At 33.1% G+C, this 25,258-nt stretch overlaps 1 protein-coding gene across 2 annotated transcripts in view; it reads right to left on the bottom strand.

Moving 5' to 3' along the window:
• Window positions 1–25,258, bottom strand: part of LOC150106915 (serine/threonine-protein kinase RIO3) — a 79,933-nt gene that overhangs the window by 27,783 nt on the left and 26,892 nt on the right. For both annotated transcript variants that reach the window (XM_090393369.1, XM_090393370.1), the window contains exons 3-5: window positions 21,809–21,966; window positions 9,783–10,006; window positions 7,793–7,936 (exon numbers count right to left, since the gene is read on the bottom strand). In XM_090393369.1, coding sequence (XP_090249495.1) covers window positions 7,793–7,936; window positions 9,783–10,006; window positions 21,809–21,966 — 526 coding nt within the window. The remainder of the gene's footprint in view (window positions 1–7,792; window positions 7,937–9,782; window positions 10,007–21,808; window positions 21,967–25,258) is intronic.

The following is a 25,258-nucleotide window of genomic DNA, read 5'->3' as shown; positions in this document are numbered from 1 at the left end:
ATGCAGCAGTTTTGAAGAAGCGATATTTTCCCTACAGTTTATCTTTCAAAATATGTGTTGATGCATGCGTCAAAATGAAATTTTATTTCCAAAATTTTCATAACTTAATTCGCCTTTAATGGCTAACTCCCCACTCCCCTCCCAAAATTATCGCCACACACACACAATACTGCTAAATAACATATGTGCACTTTCTTTTTGTTTGAATTCATTATTTTTCCAAAGTAATTGTACCAGAGAACTTTTAATATTCTGATACTGAAATTAAATTGTGATTATTATAAATGAGCAAATTTTGTATATTTTTTCATTTATATTATTTCCTGATAAGTATAAATCATTAAATTATGTAATATTAGGGAAATTGATGTTTAAAAAACAGTTTCATCCTACGAAAGCGATATCAGAATAAAATGTTTTGAACATCTGTAATGCAATCAGAAAGGGGAAAAATATAATAATAAAATAAATTTCTGTATTCGACTATTATTAGGGACTTTTTAGTGCGTCTACTGGACGTGTTCGTTTCTCACTTTCTCAATAATTTTCATTAGCTTATGGACTGTTACTCGAGCAGAAAGGAATAGGTCTATAACCCCCCCCCCCCAAAAAAAATCCATAAATGATTATGTAATACATATGCACCTTTTCTTTTGAATAATTCACATTTTTTTTCCCCAAGATAATTGTATCAAATTATTTATAATTTTTCGATACAAGACATTCTTGATGTATTCTGCACTACAGTTAGGTAATTTAGTGCAATTTCTGGGGAAACTTTCTCTCGTCTTTCTCAATAACAGTGAGAGTAATCTTAGTTCAGCTTTTCCTCCAGCTAAGAGGATTATTATGGAGTATTTCGAAGGCATAGTAATATTTAGAATTTAAATAAATAAATAAATAACACTACTGAAATTTCAGCAGACCGCTGAACAACTGATTTCTGACAAAGCAATAGTACAGAATTAGAAGCTTCGACGGCACAACAATATTATTGCTTTATTTAATTTATTTATTTTTTGTCAAAACGGTAAATTGAAGCAAATTTTGAATACTGTCCGAAAGCTTTCAAATCAGTAGAAATTTAAAGTAGTTATGTAATTGAGTTCCAGGAGAGGAGAAGTGAGGTAGATGCAGTAGAAAATCTTCAAAATGACATAAATTTTGAATTATTTCATATAGGATATCCTTCATATTATATTTTCAGCATATCTACAGTGGTTACAATGGATATTATAGTAATGCAGATCCTAAAACAAAAAAAAAACCTGTTGCAGTTTTAAGCAAAAGACAAAGACAAAGAGTCTCTGGTAAAATACCATTGGATGTAAATTTTTGATATTAAAAAGACTCACAATCGGAAACCCCCTCGAGTAATACAGTTTAACATCATTTGTTGTTCATATAAAAAAAACGTTCCTAAAATTCAAATGTGCGACCCATATAATCTTATTTTGCAAGGAAAGAAAGCAAAATGTCATGTTTATTTCAATAAATGTTATTTAAAAAATATAAATATTTGACATAATATTTCCAATGCAAACAAATGTTTTGATTATTTATGTTCACACATGTGAAATTCGTTTTTATTTTGGGAGGAGAGACAATAAATAAATTGTGCAGCAAAAAGGGTCAAATGTCGTAGGACAGTAAAGGAAATCCAAGTAATACAATACACATAAAGACAATAATCCGTTAACAGCGGGGGGAGGGGAGTAATTGCATTTTAACAGATAGAATGCTGATGAAGTTTCATCAGCATTCTACTTTTTATTAGGTCAAAGGGATTTTGAGTATATATGTGAACAGATATATTCAACATAACTTACCAGTTTTGTTGTAAAAAATGCCGCATTTGAAGAAATATTAGCAGCATAATAATAAAATAGCAAACTTCATAATGCTTCAGAATAATCTGATAATATCAAAACAAGATGAGACAAGTCTGTAGAAATCTATTATTATTATTATTAGTCCATTTAATTATTAACTCTATAAAGATATACTTAATATGCTTGTATTTTTGTGTTTTTACTTAAATAAACTAGTTTCATTTTTTCACAGATGGTTTTCGCTTCTGGACTACCTGGACTTTTAGGCTATTGTTCTTATCAATTTAGTAATATCAATATTACTAAATTGATAAGATATTGGAATTTAGTAATACTGATATTACTACATTCCAATCTCCTTCTCTGGAAATTTTCTCTTAGTAAATGTTTGACTTGTGTTGACCAACCACTGAGTGACTGAGCAGTTTAATCCACAGATTAAATATATGGTCAGTTTAATCCACAGATTAAATATACGGTCAGTTTAATCCATAACATTCTTAAGATTATTTCGCCCTGTGATTTCCCGGGAATGAAGTGACCTTTCAATGTATGAGGGGCATATGGAAAAAGACATTAAAAAGGTTTGTGCATGATTTTGGAAGTTTGTAATAGTGGGCCTAGCAAACAATCTGAATCTCGAAGTGAATGATGATGACATAATTCAACTTATAGAAAGTTACCCTGAAGAGTTGACCAACGAAGAATTGGTCGAACTGGAGGAACAACTGTTGCAGAAGAAGAAAAATGAGAAAAGGAAGAGGGAAACAGGAAGTAGTTAAATAATTTACAGTGAAGGGTCTTGTAGAAATGTTCTCAAAATGGCTGAAGATATGGACCCCAATGTTGAACGCTACTTAATAATAGAAATGAAAGTACATGATGCGTTTGCTTGCTATGAACACATTTATGATGAAAAGAAGAGGAATAAGCAAAGCACACTGGACATTTTCATCAAACAAAGGTTCACAGAAGAGTCACAGCCTGATCATTCACACAGGGAAGGTAATGAAGATGTGATTGTGGAGGAAGATTTGGGTGATTATTCTCCTGATTTATAGTGGCAGTAACACACAGTACAGTTTTATAATAAGGTTTAAAAATTAAAATGACAGTATACTTATTAGTTAAGTCATTAACCCCTATAACTCTGTTGATTTAATGTACCGACTTACGTCCTGCCAGATGGAATGGAACCCGGATGTAAGTTGAGGGATGACTGTACTTAGAGGCCCACCAGTCAATCAGTAAGTTCATCTCCCTTCCCTCCCAAATGTAGATTCATGGCAGATCTCTCACCTAGATCACCCACTACTAGACACATAAAATGGTGGACACATAATATGTGCTGCAACTATGCCTGCTTAGCAAGCTGCCTTCTTTCAGTCTACCTGCCATCCTCTACAAACGGATAGCCAGCTTTCACTCTGGTCGTTCTCTGCATATTATGGTGAATGACATTCTCTTTGAGCTTTGCAGGAATGTCTCAAGGCTCCATTCTATCACCTGTCCTCTTTTTTCCTATATATAAATCATCTACTCTCAATTATCTCCAATCGTGTCCACAGATTTGCTGATGACAGTATTCCAATCATCCTACTCTTTTCACAATATGTAGTTCTGTCCACTGCTGGACGAAGGTCTCCCCCATGATTTTCCAGATCACTCAGTTTTCTGCTTCTCCCATCCATCTCACTCCTGCAATTTGTTCCAGTTCATCTCTCCACCTTCTTCTGGGTCTTCCTCTTTGTCTTGCTCCATCCACTGGTCTCCACTCTGTTGTTTTTTTTCCTAGTCCATCTCCCGTCACTGCATCTGGCAATATGGCTAGCCCATCTCCACTTAGTCTGTTTAATGTATTTTACAATATCCATGACACCTGTTTGAGATCTTATCCAGATATTTGTCTTCCTATCTCTTAATGTTATTTTTAGCATACTTCTTTCCATGCGATGCTGTGTTGTTCTCAGCTTTTTGTTTAGGGAAACTTATTTTATATTAACCCTATACAAATCCCAAATCTGCCCATTCTAAGAATATTCTTCTCACACACACATCTGGGGTGGCACACCTAAAATGTTCCTAAAAATTATTGATGATGTCCAGAGAAGAGCAATTTAGCTAACCGATGATGTGTTTCAGCTCTATGTCTCTTCTACAGGTACTTCATGGTCACAGCTGCAGTGAATTGGCAAACATCATTCCTCTGCTTTCTGTTGGGCCTGTTAAAACAGGTGTTCAACATCCCTTCTCAGTACAGCTGCAAACACCTTGAACCTGCTTCTCCTCTTCCTCATTTATTCCATATATTTCTGTCCTCTGCCTTCCTTACAATGTGTTTCCCAACTACAACCTCCAGCTGTTCAAGAAATATGTCAATGGATTACTTTTTCAATCATCACCTGCACTCCCCATATAGCACTGATGTGCTATAGGTTCTTATACCTTTTGTGTGCAAATTATATATAAAAAATGTTCCTTCCAATTTCAAACAAAACAAACAAACTACCATCATGAAAGTCAAGCAAAATCATGGCAAACATTCCAACTACCTATCTAACTTGCCTTCATAAATATAAATATGCACAGTCACAGTTCCAATCTCAATGCTATTTGTTAACGTATCCATCTGCAAAACTTCAACTGCTTTCCTAACAGACTCAAATTTCAGCATCTTCAAACAGTATTCCCTTTCCCTAATTATACACTGATTATTTGCATCTTAAAGATGGCATATGTTTATATATTCATTCTGATATACTATATAGTCTTCTTTCTGAATCTCCTCTTTTCGATCTGGATTAAAGATTTTTCTGTTCCATTCTATCAAATTCATTTACTGTCTCTATTGTTCTCCAAATGCCACCAGCGATTCTTTCTGATTTCTATTTCCTTTCTTTAAACCTTCACAACTCCAACTGTCATTCCTTTTCCAACTGCACTGATTGAGCAGGTGGAGATGCCAAGGAAGAAGGCATCTCCACCTCTTCTGTTACCAACAATCTCATTCAAATTGTTCACATGCTACTAGAATACCAGATAGGCGTAACCGTTCTGTAAATACTTTCTCACAGCACAATCTAGTGTTTTTCTTCTTCCAAGGAGCAACACTCATACAGACAATCTCAATCACATATTGCCTGGCATTCTAAGAATGTTAAATGAAATGACTAACATTTCAATGCCTCATTTTCTTGGTTGAATCCATGCTGAATGTGGCATGCAAAAAATCTCGAAAATGTTCCTTTCCCCATTCTACTTTCTCTTATACTCAAGAGAAGGATTATGCATATTACAACTGGCTTTCATCAATACTAAAACCTGAAAAAACTGCAAAAAGAACTTTCAGTATGTGAAACAGCTGTACTCTTTTTTGAATTATAGATGAAGCAACTAAGAGCAAATTTATTGTGGAAAGACTTTATGAAGAAAGGTTGTGAGGCATATTAAATTGCTATAATTTTAATAGTGATGGACTACATTCATCCATGCTATGCTTTTCAATTATGACTATACCAGTTTATATAATAACACATCATTCACTGATGACAGTTTTAGGCATGATGCTACTGTGAATCAGCCAAATCACTCAGTTTATTTATGACATTGTTGCCCATTACATATCTTTGTGTCTTAGTGTTTTGTTGTGAAGTAGAAAATAGTTATAAATATTGAAATTTATAGCTTAAATTTTTTTGCTTGGTTATACTATAAATTAAAGATACCAAGAAATTATATTCTTAGCATCTTTAATTTGTTTATAAATATTATTTTATTTTATTGTTGTTAATAATGGCAGATAAAATTCAAAGTAAGGATGCTGCTGCACTAGTGAAAAGAAGAAAAACATAAACCTATTACATGCTAAGATTAAAATTGTTAAATTTAGTAATGATGGTGTATTGAACAATGAGAGAGGCTGCAGGCTAAACTTACCTCACACCACTGTTGTTACAGTTGTTTAAAAAAAAAGATGAAGTGTTCTAAGTGAAGTGAAAAGTGCTACAAATGGAGAAACTCTTAACGGTGTGGGCTGAAGACTGAACTGGTTGGTATGTTCTCTTAAGCCAAGCTATTCAGAACAACAAGTAATTCTGAATAGCTTGGCTCAAAATGTTATTAAACCATTACATCTACAAGTGAAAAAAAAGTACTAATTCGCTATACAACAGTGGTTGGGAACCTAACGTGTCACATGATAGCAGTTTGCCTGTAGTGTCCCTTAACACTGCTTGTCATAATTAATTTTAATGTGATTGTGTGTGTGTGTGTTCGTTCGTTCGTTCTAATTTGGATTTTAATATTAACTGACCATTGTTACCATACTAAAGCATCATTGCACATTGATGATTTTTTCTGTTGTGTGCATGTGCTTTTGTTCTATCCATTTCATACTGAAGGCACTTATGAAACAGAAGCAAAATTTGGTTAATAAATAATTTTTATATAAGGTATCCATGTTATTAATTATATCATCTATATCTACTTACAATGATGTGTACATAGACACAGATGATAATTCATAACATGGATACCTTACATTAAAAAATATATTGACAAATTTCTGTCACTGATTCATTCTATACATCCCTTGAATGTACATCAAGACTGATATGTCTACTTACATTGACATCCTTAAACAAATATTTACAATAAACCACTTATTTCTGCTTACTGATTTTTTATACACCAGTTTTATCTTTTTCTTCAAAATGGTAAAATCAATTTTGTCCAGCAGTTAATTACTGCTTAAACTATCACTAAGCACATTTTTGCAAGACACTAGCTGAATATTTTGTTCATCCTCATTTCTCTCTCTTACATGTTAGGTTCAATGACCTGTCAAGACAAAGTAACCTGACACCAACAGAAATCTAATTAATGATCTGACAGGATGATTAATCCTATCTGCACAGCCAGCCAGTCTATCATCTGCATGTATTCTCTGAATCTGTCTGAAAATATCTTTAAAATTCTGCCTGCTCTAAGGGATGAAAAATCTGAGTTCTGGGAAGAAAACCTGTCATCCCTGTATGGCAAACTCATCTTCAGCTAAAAATGCTTTATATAGGTTCTTCACATCCTAGACAGGATTTAACTTGGGTTCTTTCCAACCAAAGGGTATTAGTTACATATATTCAGTGTTGTTGAGAATTGCTACATTTCAGGCCTGGTTTCACCAAGCAACAGTAACACTTTGTGTGACTGAATGGTGAAATCAATCACCTAAATATGATCTTGTATGTCACTTTTCACACACTCTCCTTAAAATGTTTTATTAACATTTATTTCATGACTTATCTGCCTCAAAGAAAGTTTTATCTTCACCAACAGGAAACAAAATGTAAAATCTCTACCAGAAATCAGAACATTCAGTTTGGATAGTGCAGAAATGCTTAGTAACAAATAAGTAATGAAAAAAAAAAAAACATACAAAAGCTGTTTAGCCCATCCACTGCCCAAGTTTACATGAACAACTTAGTAGTGTTAACAGCAAATTTCTTTAGAAATTTTTATACAATTTTATAGTATATATTTATTTATTACATTTGAGTTTCATTAAAGTTTAAAATAATTTCATAAGCAATTATTAAGAAAAAATTATTCTACTGCTATTTATGATTATCAATTTTTTTCCCCATTTTTATAGTTCATTTAAAAGAATGAAAAGAACTACATAACTCTTAATTAAAGAAATGAAAAGTAAATTATGAATTGATAATGATAAGCAGGTTCACTAAATGAAAATAGCTATAAATAAAAATAGGATGATGTTTTTTTGAGGGGGAGACTTGTTTCAGTTTAATTTTCTAGTCCAGTTTTTCAACTAGCATTTAATGAGTATAATCCCATGAAAACAATTAGGTTAAATAATCTAGAACAATTATTATTCTCTTTGATTTAAAAAATAATAATAATAATATATATATATATATAATTTTTTTTTTTTTTATACTTACAGAAGTTGATTTTTCTTCTTTATCATGGACCCTGTGAGAGCGACGCTCTTCCATAGCTGAATGCACTTTTAGAGTATTGTAAACCTGATTAGAAAGTTTCATATCAAAACTACCCCCATCACCAGTGTGAATACCAGGTGGCAACTGGAAAAAAAAAAAAAAAAAAAGTGATGCATACAAAAATAATCTTACATCTATATTATTATTAAAATTTATGTCTTTTGGAACAACAGGACCAATCAATTTTTTTTTCTCTCTGATATTTTTGTACATGTGCTGTGTGAAACAGAAAGGTAAATTTACATTTACTAGGAGCAAAGAGGTAATTTTTAATTATGTGTTGATATCCCATCATATAGAATGGGTAACTTTCACTGAGCATGTCAATATTGGAATAATTGTCATAGCTATTTATAATCCATCATGTGATGATAAATGATATTATCTACCATATCATTGTTTCTTTGCACATATTACTTGAAAAATAATACACAGTGAACATGGATTAGCGTTTTTTTTCACCCCCAGTAATATCTTTTCAGTAATCATATCTAATCATCAATACTCATCCTGGTATTGATGATTATTCTACAATCACACATTCAGTTCTGAGACTAGGCATAATTTTCAGCCAAGGCAATCTTATTTTGTTCCTTTTCAATTTCTTCCAAAGGGAATGAGCATGACAGTTGCAGTTAAATATAGTAGTTGGTAAAATTGAAAAAAAGTACCAAACCTCAAAGTGAATGGAAAACTCTAAAGAAAGCACTGACTGAGTGTACCAAGGAAGTATGCAAAAGTTGTCATTAAAACAAAAAAAAAAATAAACACTTGTAAACAAAAATCAAGTTGGCCTTATCAGTAAAGAAAACAGAAGTTATGTTTAAAATGAATAAAATCCATGGAAGATTGGAAATAATATAAAAAATAAATATGACAAAGGTGAAAAATGTTCTGGAAGATTACTGTACAAAATCTTAGGAAATAAAGTTTTCCTATAAAAAAAATTTAAAAAAAAGGAGTAGGAAATATAAAAACTCAACTTAAGGATATTATTCTTGATAAATGAAGTAACTACTTCGAAACATTACCACATAAAACAAATGATTAAATACAAATATTATTAGCTTTGACATCCCTTTGTGTCAGTGCATAGAGGAAAACAAAAGACTAATTTTTCTAACAATACCAATTAGTCTTCATTCAGGGCACATTCGAAATTTAGAATAATAGGTAATTCTGTAATAATAGGTAAAAGAACTCCATTTACTGGGTTTCCATAGAAGAACCGTGGCACATACAAGTCGAATATAACAACAACGAAGGCGACTCATCTGGCCTGGTGCACAGAGTGTGTGAACTGGACAATTGACCATGGAAAGCAGTACTCTGGAGCAATCAATCAAAGTTCACCTGTTTCCAGTCTGGCAGGGTGTGGAGACAGCCTGGTGAACACTTGTTACCATGGTGCATTGTATCCACAATAAAGTTTGGTAGTGGAGGAGTAATGGTGTTGGGTACATTCAGCTGGATTGGAGTGGGAACACTAGTCATTGCCCGTGGTCCCTTGATTGGCTTTTTAAAAAATCTGAAATTATGTTTATCAGAAATGGATGAATCAAAAGCCATTGTCAAAATTAAAATTGATAGCAAAAATGCAATATTCTATTTTGCTCCCAAATTTGAAAAAAAATAAAATGATATTAACCTGCTATATTAAATGAATAGATGAAAAGATGATATCATTAATTTGTTACCAACAATTATGGGTTCAAATCTTACTAAAGCATAGACATTTATGAAAGACATAAGCTGGGAGATGATTTTAGTATACTATAACACATCCTATTTGTTGGATATGTTTATGCTCTCAAGAAAGATTCTCAGAGTATATAATTATAACCTTTGACCTGCTCACAGTACTAATTGCTACAGGTTTCTAACATTTTATTCATCAGATTATCTTATAAAAATAAAGAAATAAAGATACCTCCATGACACGACGAGCATTCCTTTTTCCACATACATTAGCATCATGTTTGGTTGTAAAAGTATTGCCCGTTTTGACAATTCCACTTTTTCCTATAGGTGGTGTAGTCTTCTCAACTTCTTCAAATGCATCCCAATGTTTTCCTTCAAAGTCTAAAATTTCCTTGTCACCATCAGTCAAATAAGAATCAGGAAGTCGTCTATATTTATCAAATGAGAGGCACACTACAAAAAAATATTAGAAAGTATATATATTCTGCTAAACAGAAAATTTAAAAAAATTTCACTGATCAATTCCCTATACTGTTACAGTTGGAAATTATACTAAACAGAAATTTACAATAATTATAAGTTATTGCAGTAAAAACAGCACATGAACACATTCTTTTTAGAAGCACATTCTATAAGAATGTGCTTCTAAAAATCATAACATGAACTGAAATAACATTAATGGAATCAAATTGCCATAAGAATTAATGAAAACAAAGATTTTTTTATTTATTTATTTTTTTGACCAAGACCATTTTTACATAACTTAAAATATGTAGGAATAAGTGAAACAATTTTCACCTTAAAATTTCACATTATAAGAAATTTCAAAAAAATATGGAAACAGGACTAAATAAGTATGCACTATGATTTGAAGGCTAGGAAAGGATGGAATTATGGGGAGCACTATAATGACAGATGTTGGGTGTGCAGATGCATGTGTAGAATTTTCCTCCCTCCTTATTCCTTCTCTCTCTCTTGCTCTTCTTGTCAGTCTTTTTCACAAAATAAAAATAAAATAAAATATATCAAAGATAACTCTTTTTTGGCTTTGTCTTTTCTAGATCCATTTCTTCATCCCTTCTTTCAATAATGTTATATATTAATAATACAATTGTCTTACACAAGCCAGCCCATCCCCCCTAACACTTGTGCACAGGCAAGACTACAAATGGGCCCACATTTCAATGTTTAATAGTTATAAATTATACTAACTGTTAAAATATTTCTAACCTCCTACCCTGATAAATATACCTTCATAATGAGAAAATCAAAAACCATGTGCAAAGCTATGGCACGTGACTGAAAGTTGGCAAAGTATCCAAGACAACTTAATTATTATCACACATGCCTAGGTGTTCTGTTGATGGGCTGGCAATGTTTGGATGAATAATAAAATAAAGCATAATTCATAAATGATTATATATTTATTTCATAAAATTTATTTTTCTTGCTTCATTTCAGGGGTGATTAAGGGTCAAAGCTGAATAACTAGATGGAGACCTCCGCGTAGCTTTTTCAAGGAATACGGAAAATCAACCAGCTTCTGACCTAATATCCAATACTCGCCTTCTTGTAATACACCCTGTTAGATATCTATCCGAATACTGAACAAATGAGGATAGACTAGCAACGGGTTTTAGCTAACCAAATTGTATTCTTGGCTTAAATAATAATGCAAAATGATGGTACAACATGAGATTTTAATATAAACTCAAAGCCTCTGTAGCTCAGTTAATATAGACAAAGTCTTCTGGTCAGAAATACCTGGGTTTGATTCTCATCTATGATGTATGGAACCTTTATTTGTTCTCTTTCGACTAAAGGTGAGTTAGCCAGTCTCATATGGAGAAGGGTTTTTTCACCTGGAAATTCGGGGTTTTTTTTGGTCCCTCAGAACATGCAAACCAACCCCGTGAACACACATGGATCTACAGCCTTGAATACTTACAACACTGTGGAAGAGATAGGTCGCCACATTCTCCTTACACCCATAGTCAACCATGAGTCACATCATGGTAGTCAACCTCCTAGACGGAGACGAGTTTTAGACTGGATAGGAAGTTGAAGTTCAAGGGCCAATTAGATTAGATTACAAATACAACTCAGGGGATAATCCCAATGCTAAAGCAACACTAAAATAAGGATATGCAAGTCATATTTTCAACAGGTCTTAAAATACCAGATATTTGTGGATCTTTGGAAGACTATATAATCTAGGGGGATGTACATGAAAGGTCTTGAGTTTTTTTCCTTAATTCATTGTCTGAAACAGAGACACTATCAATGAAATTAATAATTCAGCTAATAGTGGGATCAGAATAGAGAAGCCAGTAAGTAGAATCACAAAGCAATATGGACCTAATGTTCTCTTATCTACATACAGCCTTAAAGATACCAAGTTATTTTAATTATAAACCTGGTTTTAATCCATTTCCCAAGTAAGCAAAAAAGACAAGTAAGAAATGGATTAAAACCAGGTTTATAAATAAAATAGCTTGGTATCTTTAACGTGTATTATACTCAAGGTAAAAAACTTTCTACATCTATCTCTCATCCTGAGATTTTTATTTAATAAGGTCAAAGCACCTTATGGTAACTTGTTTGGGTAAAAAATATTTATAAGCTCTGTATTACTTAAACTTTGGTATTTCTAAGCCTGGCTCCCACTGATGAGACCTCAATAAAGGTCGAAACCAGTCTGGGTAGTGGCCCCTTGCTTTTAATACATAGCATCATACATCTCCTCAAGGAGATGTGCTTTGCATTAAGGGTAAATATTAAGAATAGTGATCACAGCTTATTCCACCTTTACCACGAGTTGCACTACGTGTGGGTCACCCAGACTTGCACTACTTGCAGGCGCAAACTTGACTTACTTGTCTGTTTGCTTACTTGGGAAATGAATTAAAAACAGGTTTATAATTAAAATAGCTTGGTATCTTTAACGTATATTATACCGAAGGTAAAAAACTTTCTACATACATACAGCCTTGCCTTTGTCTGCTCTGGTGATGATAAGATTGTTATTCTTCTGTAAATTGAAAAGAGTAGGAGGAAGTAGTTTAATTTTGAGAAGTGTGTTGGCAGCCTCAAAGTAAATTCTATTAGTAATCTTGGAAGGAAGAGAAGACAAACTGTTCTACAGAATGAAAAAAGTCTATTAACAGTAAGTTCTTCCATAGCTCAGTTGGTACAGACAAAGCTTTCTGGCTGAAAGGACCCGAGTTCAAATCCTGTCTAGGACATGAGCTTTTTTCAGGGCTTTTCAAACAAAGGTGAGTTAACCAGTCTCATATGGAGAAACAGGGCCCAACCACATCCCAGAAACTTTGGCCTTTAATCCCACAGACAACCCAATCAGAAGAACACATGCAATTTACATATAAAGCATACTTATAGGTATAGAGCTAACCACCTTATCCTAGAATTAAGGTTTACTGAAGTCGCTTCTCACACTTTGAAAATCATTTTCACTCACACTTGCTAACTACTTTGTGGAATATGAACAATATCTCCTCAGTGGTATTTCTCCCAAACCTATGATTTAGTACAGGTAGGTTGGCAACATCTTTGTAATTAAGAATGGTTCTTCTGATATGGAAAATTTTGTGTCCAAAATAAATGCAGATCTCAAAATACAGTTTACTTTAGAAAAAGAAGATAACAACCAATTAGATTTTTACAATCTGCCGATTCATCAACTAGATAGCTGTCTTCACAACTCACATGGGTGATTATATCCATGCAAAGTTGTACCATCATTATAGTCAAAATAGTACTATTAAAGCACGGACACAACATATTAAGATCACGTTTAGAATTTTGAAGAAGTATCATCTCATTCCCAGATATTTTCCTATCAAGAAAATTTCTCATCTGTTGCCATTTACAAAAGAGAAACTGTCACCTCTATCATTAGCTAGCATTTACCAGATGCCTTATAATAAATTTAGTTTAATCCTTTATTCAAGTGTGAGCAAACAAAGTTTGCACCTGAAAGTATCTTCAGGACTGGGGTAAGGTGGTACAACACCTTACCCCAGTCCTGAAGGGCACTCCTTGCAAAGGTGGAGCAAGCTACCAACACTCCTATCTCAGTATCTCCCATAATGTCTCCTTGCGGATATGTCTAATGTTATGCATTACGGGAAGGGCCACAACCCAGACTAGTTTCGACCTTTATTGAGATCTCTTCAGAGATAGGAGTGTTGGTAGCTTGCTCCACCTTTGCAAGGAGTGCCCTGGTGTTGTACCACCTTACCCCAGTCCTGAAGATACTTTCAGGCGCAAACTTTGCTCACACTTGGATAAAGGATTAAACTAAATTTATTATACTCTAACCAAGTGAAAAATAAACTTTCAATACCAGATGCCTTGTGAATGTAATCTAACATACTTTGGGCAGACAGGCAGTTATGTGGAAAAAAGAACTATTGAACTGCAATATTATATCATATACATGAAACTTCAAAAGTTTGGTCTAGCACAACATAGCATTGACACTAAACACAGTATCCAGTGAGATGAAGCTTGTCTCCTCCTCCATAGAAGCAGGTTTAAATATGAATGCTTTTTTTAAAAATTTTTTATTTTATTTTTTATTATCCACATCATGTATACAAATTATACATATTATACTATTCAACTTGTATAATTATGACAATATTTCCCAATACAATTCAATGCACAGTACAATGTTACAAAATAAAATTCAAGTATTACTATCATATTCTGTTGGTACTAACACTTATTTTGGCTATTATTTTATTATGATTAATAAAAAGTTTTCTCATATATGCAAGTAGAATATAATATATTTCGAATGGTTTCATAGTTATGATAAGTAACTGTGAAACCATTCACATGCAAATATGTGTAACCAAGGGCCATAGGCATACTGGTTACTAGAAAAGTAATTAGCTCAAAACAGACACTGAGAGTTAGGGGACCGCATCTAAGAGGGCTCCTTTACCAGTTATAATAATGTACATGTTGAAAATAAGGGGATAAACATCCTTTGTTGTTTTATAGCCAGTAAGCGAAACTAAAGATCGATAACTACGATCTATAAGTTTCATGCCGAAAAACTATCGGCATGAAATTTTGATATCTTCCAGGTCTACCTACTCACTGATGCTCAAAAAAGGTTGAAACCGGTCTGGGTAGTGACCTCTCCTCATAATGTAATGACAGTATTACATCTCCTAGGAGTTGTGTTTTACATTATGAGAAAATATCAAGAATAGTGAGGGAGCTTGCTCCACCTTTACCTCGAACTGCCTTCGCCGATAGTTCGGCATGAAACTTATAGATCGTAGTTATCGATCTTTAGTTTCGCTTACTGGCTATAAGGATGTTTATCCCCTTATTTTCTATATTAAGGTGCCAGAAAACTAGCCATTTGGCTTTTTATCTTAACTAAAATGTACATGTTGATATTTTAATTCCTAATTGAATGAACCAATTTGTAAATCAATACCTTAATTGGTTATGATATATGAGTTATAATGATCTCTTATACTATACGTTTAAAATAATTGTCAACATTCTTTAATCTCATAAGGTAGTTTCTCAATCTTTTTCTGAATACATATTCTGAGGTTATAGATTTAATTTCATTCGAATTTATTATAGCTACTTGTCACAATGTACTCAAAAGATTTATGAAAAATTTCTTTGTTAGCCTTAGGTACTTCCAGCGTGTTTCGACCATAGATTATAGACAACCATAGAGATATAGTTTCTGAAATGGTAGAATATTATGAATGATATACAGATCATTGGTTGAATGTGCGAAGTCGGTAGTAGTTATGGCTCTAATTATTCTGTTTTGTATTCTTATTAATGGAAGCAGATTGTTATAATAGTCTCCTTCCCAACAGGTAATGCCATATTGCAGTGAAGAATTTACTCGGGAATAGTATAAACTTCTTAAGAATGCTGCATTTACAAATTTTTTAACATAATATAATCTGTTAATTATGAACCTAAAGTTATTTGTTAAGAAAGTGGTGTGGGAGTTCCACTTCAAATTGCTATCGATATGGAGGCTCAAATACTTGACAGTTTTTGTTTTTTTTTGATTAAACTACATTTACAATTTAGAGTATCACTACATTTCCTTTCATGCCATTTTATAGTTATGCTGTGATCTAATTTGTCTGTTAATGTAAAGTACATATATCTTGTTTTATCGGTATTAATGTTAAATCTGTTGTTGCTAAACCATATACTTAGTTTTAACATATCGCTATTAAGAAACAATATGGGATATAATATCCCTTAACTTAAATAAGTTCATGTTGCCGAACTGAAGCCTTTGGCTCTTCATTATAATTAGTAATTTAATAGGACACCTCTTGGCAATTCTCATAGAAGGGACACAAGTTCTGTTCGCTACAAACTTGGTCTATCTACTCACTGATGAGACCTCAAAAAAGGTCGAAACCAGTCTGGGTAGTACCTTCTCTCATAATGTAGAACAATAATACAGCTCCTAGGAGTTAAGTTCACATTATGGGTATATGGGTAAATATCAAGAATAGTGATCGGATCTTGCTCCACCCTTTTTATGAGTTGCCTCAGCTTGCACTACCTTCAAGGTTCAGTTGCTGCACTATCTAGGTATTTGCTTACGCTTGGAATCTCCGAACTTTATATAGTTTCTATATTTGGAATGAAACTCTGAGTTTCTTATTCGGCTAAGAAACAATATGGAATATAATATCTCTTAACTTAAATAAGTTCATGTCGCCGAATTGAAGCCTTTGGCTCTTCATTATAATTAGTAATCAAAAATAATTTTTAATATTATTTATTACTAATATTAATAAATATTAATTAATTTCTAGCACGCGACAACAGTTTTTAATTGGTAAACCACCCACTGCTGTATGTACCTTGTATTCCCGCTTCTTTGATTTGCTTCGCACTGATGATGTACTGTTATGTTCAGTACAAAATATCTGTACTTTCATTTCATTAAAGTTAATTACTCTGATTATTGTGTAATTTATTGTTTATATTTAGGTCATGTTCTACAGAGAACTTATTACAAAGCTTTCATCAGCAATAGGATTCCTGCCTTTTTTGCCCACTTATTCCACTTTACTATGTTAAAGGAATATCTGGAGGTACTGTGAGGATTCTAAAGCCTCTCAATATTTATGTAGCATTTTGTCCTGTCAGTAAAATCTCTACCTTTCTTTCATTAAGAGACAGTTTCCTCCACTTACTTTCCCAGGTGTGTCTATCAGATTCCTTGTTCTTGTGCCTTATCTTATTTTGGATAATCTGGAAGATCTGCCTTTGTCCATCATGAGGAACATAATTGTTATATCCAGTATCATGAGCCCAACCAATCGCATTGTTAAATGTGTCATTTCTACTAAGCAGACTTTCTGTGGAATAAGACATCAGAGCAGATTTGTTATAGATGGTCTTTATAAGGAAACTTGTGAAATATTATCACACTGTCAAAACTTAAATAGATCTAACGGCTTATGTTTCTGTCCTTTAAGGGAGATAGTGTTTTTTCCCCTTTCATTCTGTTAATCTTTCCTTTTTTTTTAATTAGGAATTCACTAACAATTTGCACCTTGCTAAATATGTTGCGACACTCTTTAGAATCTTTCTGTTCACTGTATATTATGTTGTTCCGTTTTTTTTTTTTTAGTTGTATTGAAGGTGCCTTCGATATACAGACAATTTTGTTTTTAAAATGACCTTATTTAACGTGTTGTCCATTTTTTTTCAATAATTTTGCCTACTTAAGTTATTTCTATTTTAAATCAGATAAAATGATTATATTGATAACAGCATAGTAGTTACTTACATTCATATCCAGGGTTCCAGAATTACAACTTAAATTCACTAGCCAGAAAAAAAAATTTTACTTGCAAAATGCATCGAGCTACTTTATATAAATATTGTTATAGGTGATTTTTTTTTTTAAATAATAATTGTTATGATGGCAAAATATAATTCTCATTACACATAATTATACAGAAATACTCTTTCCTTTAATGTGGGTTTAAAATGTACACTACAAGACAACTCAGTTTGTGTTTTTATTTATTGTTCATAATGAAGGGTGAATTTATATAAATTATCCATAAACAAGAATTTAATAGGAAAGACAAATAACAAAACTCACAAAAACAAGAACATAAAAAGCACTTGTAATGGAGCCAGACTCACTTTTCATAATGTACTCAAGTCAGATGAACCAATCTTCAACTTGTCTTTGCAAAATAATTGTACTTTTTTTAAATAACATTATTTAAAGCCTTTTCATTATGTAAAAGGTTCAGGTATTTAATTTCATCTAAGCTAAGGACAACACTATATTACATTTGCACATCTACTTAAATGTTAAAAGTGTTTGTAGGAATAAGATGTAGAGATGTAGTACTGTATTTATTTAAATTGTGGCAATATAAATTTCTGTGTTAAACAAAAGAAACCTGTAGTTATAATGAAATTATATTGTAAGTAAAGCACAATCATTTTTAAAAATAACAGTCTATTACATGTGTGCACTGTATATCATTTATGTGTAAGATTAATATTGAACTAAATGAATGCATTGATTTGATTATAAAATTCATCTATTAGAAATGATGACTGTAATTTAAATGTACTCATGATATGAAAAAAAAATTACTTGTTTTGCTTGAAGTGTGCGAGATTTACTGTTATGCAGTAAAGCACTGTAATGATAACACATTAATGCAAGCTCATTTTTCAAACTGCTTCATGAAAGTATAATGCTATAACACTGCTGTGAAATAAATGAGGTGAGTGGGTGGGGAAGTGGAACAGAATAGTGGATATTTATGCAGTCTTTCATATATAAAGAAAAATGTTTAAAAGTTATCAGTTGTTATGTTATGATAATGATGATAGGAACACTGTTGGGGAAAGAAGATAAGGTAGGTAGAGTTTTTAATCACTGTTTTTTTTTTTCTTAGTCTTTTTTTTCTTTGATATACAAAATCATAGTTTACATTATGATTTTTAGAGAAAACCAGTAACTAAAATTTCACATGTTTTTGTGATTCTTTAAAAGGGAACACTGTACTTTGAAATCAAGATTTCAGATCCTGAAGTTATATTTCCAGAGAGCTGGAAATAAATCTTTAATAAAATCATTGGAAAGAGATGATGTTAAAAAAAAAAAAAGGAAAAAAAGTGTAAATTAGAAGAAAATATCTTTTGTATTCAGAATGAAGCTGAAAATTCACTTGCCACTTGTCCTAATAACTTACCAGTGGCAAATAAGCAAGTGGATTTCTGGTGTCCTGTTCATATCCATCTTGTTAATGCTGTATATAACTGTGCTGTAACTAAAAACGATGATGAAACTAAAAGTGAAGGTGTTAATGCATTCAAGACTGTAATTCAGACCTATGCTGTTTGCATCTCATGAAACTCAGACGTTTTTTTTTTTTTAAATTGAAAAGAATCTGCATAATTTAAACTGAAGGATACAACATATGTTCTAGTCCCTTACACCTCAAAAGTAAAAATTAATGAACTGACTGTATTACTATTATTATATGTATGTATAATAAAATAGGGCTTAAAGTCTTGCTGACGGTGTTTATTCTAAAATATAATTACCATACTTTAGATAAAATGGACTCCATTATAGCATAATTACTAATTAACGAAGAGAATGAAAATAATAGCACCGCCCCCCCTCCCCACAAAAAATCCACTGTAACTGATCCTGAGTAATCAGTTTTGCCAATATGGAACTTTTGTTCACAGTTCTCTGGTAATCTTTATGCTATTTAGTGTTATTACTGCTGATATTCTTGAATAATCTGTTCATATAATAAACATGAAGAACATTGCATAGTGTCAGATATTTGTTCAAAATTCATTTATAAAATATTTGATAGATTTAATTCAAATCTCAGTGTAATTACTAATTAAACAACTGCTAATCTGCATAAAATGATATCAGGATTTAGTATTACTTCAGTCTTGTGATGTCTTCTAAGATCATTTAAAGTCATTATGTACAGTATATATTTTTATGTTTTTATATTTTATTTTTAATATTTTTATCTATTCTCTCTGAAGAAATGCCACAATCTTCATCACCTGCTTCTGGATACTCTCCACTACTACTTCATCCTCATACAAATCAGGTGACCAAATCTGCATAGTAGTAAATTATAATAATTTAGTACTTTTGATATCATAACAATATTAGAAGTACTGAATGAATTTAAAGTATTTTACACATAATATTTCTGATGAATCTAAAACATCTTAATTTGCAATACAGTACACAATACAAAAATTTAATATCATACTTTTAGGAAGTACTACAGTATTTAATCATCGAAGACTAAAATACTTAAATTGTGCTAAAATATTTGGTTTCAAGATTTAATCGGTTTCTCTTACTTTAAAGCTTGTTTTGCAGACTAATATCTCCTAATGTACAGACTAACCAAGTCTAATCTGTTCCAGATCATTTCCCATACTGACAAATGGGTTGAACAACATAACCATCTTCTATGAGCCTTTATCATGATTAGAATTACTGCATAAAAATATATACTTTACATAATGACTTTAAATGATCATAGAAGCTTACAACACAAGACTGAAGTAATAAATCCCAATACCATTTTATGTTGATAAAATTACCATTGTTGTGTCGGAAAAAAATGATGAGTCACCTTTTTTTCCCCACCCAACATTAAGTTGTCTCAGAAGGAGTGGATAAGGACATGCTTATGCCTCCGGATGGGAAATGTTCCGACTAATGTCCCAAGAACATGTAAATATCCAAGTGTGTAAGCTCTGAACAGTGTTAAAATAACCCATGAGTTTAATAGAGAATAGTTGTAAATGAATTAGAATATAAAATCATGTATAAATTGCCAATTAAATATGTATAAGCTAGAGCATGTTTTAAGCCATGTAAAAACAGTCTGTGGCCATGGCGTCCAATCGGCAGTCGCCGTATGCGTGACGACACCGCCGAGTGAGGGAGCTGTTTTGAGGTATAAAGGTTTCGGTGGGGATTCGAATCGCTCTCTCTTTTTCTCTTGTCTCTGGGTTTCGTCGGCACCTAGTTTCCTGTCGGAGAGCTGTGTAGAGCTTGCCGCCACGTGTAGCAAGAATTCCCCCTTGCTATGTATGCTGCGTGGGCCAAGTCTGCAACTACAATGTATTCAGATCCATAAGAAGAAAGAGCCACTGATGAAATCAACGTCAGTGTCCAAATCTGTGTATGAGTGTTTTCAGTTGGCATTGAAACAAAGGAATAGCAAGACCGCCATCAGTGAAGATACTGTAAGCAGACCAGAATATCCAGTTCAAAGCAAGAACGGTAAGCGTGAGATTTTCTTATGTTAAATGTTGGATTAAAGTAACTGTGGAATAAGGAAGCATACTACTTCTGTGTAGTGCTATAAGAACAGTCAGCGATTGAGAAGAAAGCATATTAGGCGCCAGGCGAATAGGAGGCCGAGGTCTGAACTGTTTGTGTAATTTAGGAACAGTAATGTTATATGGTCAGAACATAATTAAATGTTAGCTAAAATTTTGGAGGGAGGATTAAGTAAGAAACGAAGTATTACCCTAGAGAAGTTCATGTCAGAATTATTGAGTTGTCTTGTGTATATATGCAATATTACATGTGTGATAATATTAGGTAACTTAGTTATAATATAAGAGTCTGAGAATAGATGTTACGTATAGAAGTGAGAAATCTGTGTCAAGTAAGGGACTATAATATAGAAGTTTTGGATGTGATCAATTAAGTATAGGGAACCCAGACTCCTTTAAGATTAAGGATTTGATTAACATGTATACTTGTCTTTGTGCCATAATAAATGTGTTTCTTTATATACAATCAAATGAGTTTGTCATGCTTTCTGAGGATTGAGCTACCGTTTGAAAATTTACATGCCGTGCATTAAGGGGGAAACCAATAGTGATATAAGAATCGGGACCACGACTGCATGCCTCATGATCCCTACATTTTCTTTTAAGTACTCTTGGATATTGTATCAGAGTTTAGTTGCCAGCTGGCGCAGTCTTTAATCAATACAAATTTGTCAACAATCGAATATCTGATATTAAGTGATACAAAAATTAATGTTAACTGTAAAGTTAAAGTAAAGACAGAGATATAACAATAAGGCAGTCACATAGCACACTAGACGACACAAAAGAAGAACATAACACCATATTCTTATCACAAGCATAAAACAAGTAAAAGCTTACCTTTACTTTCTCCATTATATTTCTTTTCTTCCTGGGATAGTAACTTATCATGTTCTCGGTCAAATTCCATCTGAAGCAGCTGAGCTACCATATAATCATCACTGCAGTCTGGATTACCCTCCAAAGGTAGATTTGCAAGTTCTGCTGCAGCAGCTTTGCTGTTAGAATGTAATATATGAATCCAAATTTTATATAAAGCCAAATGTTTTATTTAGTACAACAGCAATACCATCTCAAAATAATTTACAAACAACAGAACTAATAAAATATACATCACTTTGAGACATCCAATTTGCCAACAGCACAAGCCCTCAAGAAGCCTTGGTATGCCCAGATTGACTCCACAATGTTCCAGAAATATTTCACAGGTTTTTGTGCAGATCTAAAGAATCTTGTGGTTCCAGATTTGTTGACTGTAGATACCTATCACAAACATCTTATTCTACCCTATTCAGAAAGATACTCAATACAACTAATTTTCAGCAACTTCTCACAAGGAGGATCCATTAAGAAGTTACTGTCATGTTCCTGAATGACATGCCAATGATATGGCATGTTATCCTGTAGGATAATGTCCATCATATGCATGGTAAATGGTAAACAAAATGGGGTGTACTGTACTTTGTCAAAAACAATGCTTAGGTCATATTATTCAATCCCTGCTCTACTATATCAAGGGGCATAAGGAAACCATTACTCTAAAATGAAACACAAAAATGTGTTGCATTTTTGTGACTAAATATGGTAAAGCAAGGCTTGTGCTATTACCCCTTGTCTTTATGTCTGAATAAAATAAGAGCCAGGGTTCATTATTCCACACAACCTTTCTCCAGTCCTCTAGTGTTCAGCGATGTTCCTTCACTCAACTTAGCCATAGCTGTCATTTTGGCAATTGTACCAACAATGATCACTTGCTGTTATACCTGATTCAGAACCATGTCCAACAAGTAGAGTATATTCAGATATCTTTCTCACTGTCCCTGGTTGTAGTGCACAGTCATCTCACCAACTGTATGTCTATAGAACAATCTTTTGTCTGCCTCCTGCACAAATCAGCTTCTGGCTACTGATGTTTTCTGCTTATTACACAACTCTCAGTATACTCAAGATATTGCTGCATGTGGCCATACTAATAGGGCAATGGTTTCCAAGATATTCACTTGATCATCCGACTTATGCCATCATCCATTTGAAGTCATTCAGGTCATCTACTTACAGTGAGAAAGATATCTGAATATACTCAACCTGTTGGACATGGTCCAGAATCAGGTAGGTATAACAGCAGTGACCACCATTGGTACAACTGCCCAAGAGACAATTATGACTAAGTTGAGTAAAGGAGCATCACTGATTAGCTGATGCCTGTCATATGTCGTGCGTTACTGATGAATTCTGTTTAATCTATGCTTTAAGTTAACTGACACATGTAAACCACAGTAAATTACTTTATTAATCAAAAAACATTAAACAGATGTTTCAATTTACATTTCACAAACCATCTCCAGTGTAGACTGAAAAACAATAACAAATATTTACATACAAATATCCAGCATATTAAGAAAATAACATTCTGCATGACACAGAAGATGGGATTTTCAAAAGATGACATAAAAGTTTTACTGCTTTGTAAACCAAAAATCTGGTTATTGGGTAAGTTCACTTTTAATCCACTTTTAGTTTTTTACCTGAATCAAGACAACTGATTATTTAACTTCATATAAATGCTGCTATTATTATGACAAGCACCTGCTAAATTTCTGTTCATGACATGGATTATTCACTACTAACACCATATCTTAACATAAAAATGTCATTTGAACATTCACAAAGAAACACAAAAGAAATATGAAAAATCTTACTGATTATGTTTTGTTCATGGTGATATCTTCAAAATGATTCAGGGGATTTGAAATAGTAAGCAATCACTATTTAGTGAGCAGGATAAAAATGAACATCATATTGAAAAGAAAAATATGCATGAAAGTCATAAAAAGAATCAGTCGAGCATCTTTCAGAAGGGAAATGTGCTCAAATATGCAAATTTTATTGGAGAAAGTGAAGCAAACCTTAGCAATCCAGAGGCAAAATCTGAATCCAATTCTCATTTGTCCAGTACGAATTGAGTCCCCTCATTTTTTTTTTAAAGATGAGCCTAATAAATTCAAGGAGCTAGACAAGCTTGTCCAGAGCAAGCAAACATCCATGCCCATGGTGGGATATGAACCCACAACCTGTTGGTAGGAGAGCAGATATGCTATCCATTCAGCCAACAAGGCCAGCTTGTAGAGGTGACCACATGAGGTGATAAAATATTTCACTGACTGTTGAAAATGCTTAGAAATGATTATTATTATACAGTATCTCCATAGAATCTGGAGATCTGCACTAACATTTATACACACAAAATCTATCATATTTCTACTTAAATTCATTTACTGTCAGGGAACTCAAAACTAATTTTGGCAATTCATTCCACTCGTTCACCACTCTTCATGCAAAAAATGTAGGTCTTCACACCTTCCTAACCACACTCTTACACAATTTCCATGGATGACACTTAGTTCTCTATTTGTCATATATTGAAAAATTTCCTTTGCATCAATCTACTCTATAATATAAAATGATAAGGTTTTTTTTGTAATGTTTTTGTGTCATGTTTTTTGTCAAGTTATATGAAATGTTTTGAAACTCAGAGCTACCCTGAGTGTCGAGTCATCAGAATTCAAGGAGAACAGGCCTACCAGTCCGGAACTCAGGGGGTTGGGCGCCATAGGCGCTGGGGAGGGAGAGACCAACTCCCTGTTTAGAGTCTTCAAAATTCGAGTCATCAGAATTCAAGGAGAACCGGCCTACCAGTCTCTAACTCGGGGGGGGTTGAGAGAGAGAGAGAGAGAGACCAGATATATTTAATTTCACACAGTATGCTAAACAGACAGTGATTTGACCTCTAGTGAAAAATAAAATAAAATTAAACTAAATAAATGAAATAAAATAAAATAACTACATCAAAACTATGTTCTATTTAAGACAACATCAGAGAAACATTCTTTCATATTATAAGGCTTTGATAAGACCACACCTGGATTGTTGTGTACAGATTTGGTCTCCCGGGTTCCAAGGGGATAAAAGAAGTTGTGAGAAGGGTGCAAAGAAGAGTTACAAAGATTATATCCGGATTATGGGATTTAGATTATGAGGACAGATTGCGAGTATGTGGATTGCAGACTCTGGTTAACAGGAGAAAGAGGAGTGATATGATAGAGGTCTATAAACTTTTGAATGTTATAGCATTTCAAATGATGAAATTTTTCATTATATGGAGGGTGGGGAGAGAACACGGGAGCATCCATGGAAGTTACGTTTGTTCACAGTCAAGACACCATCAGCACATTGATGGTGTCTTGACTGGAATATTGATATTGAATACAGTGAGTGAGCGAGTGGAATAAT

The sequence above is a fragment of the Typopeltis vanoorti genome, chromosome 5 (assembly GCF_054136105.1).
Source record: "Typopeltis vanoorti isolate ZY-2024b chromosome 5, IOZ_Tvanoo_1.0, whole genome shotgun sequence".
In the NCBI taxonomy this organism is placed as follows: Eukaryota; Metazoa; Arthropoda; class Arachnida; order Uropygi; family Thelyphonidae; genus Typopeltis; species Typopeltis vanoorti.
The sequence above is the reverse complement of the archived record's forward strand: the minus strand, read 5'-3'. Positions and strand labels throughout refer to the sequence as shown.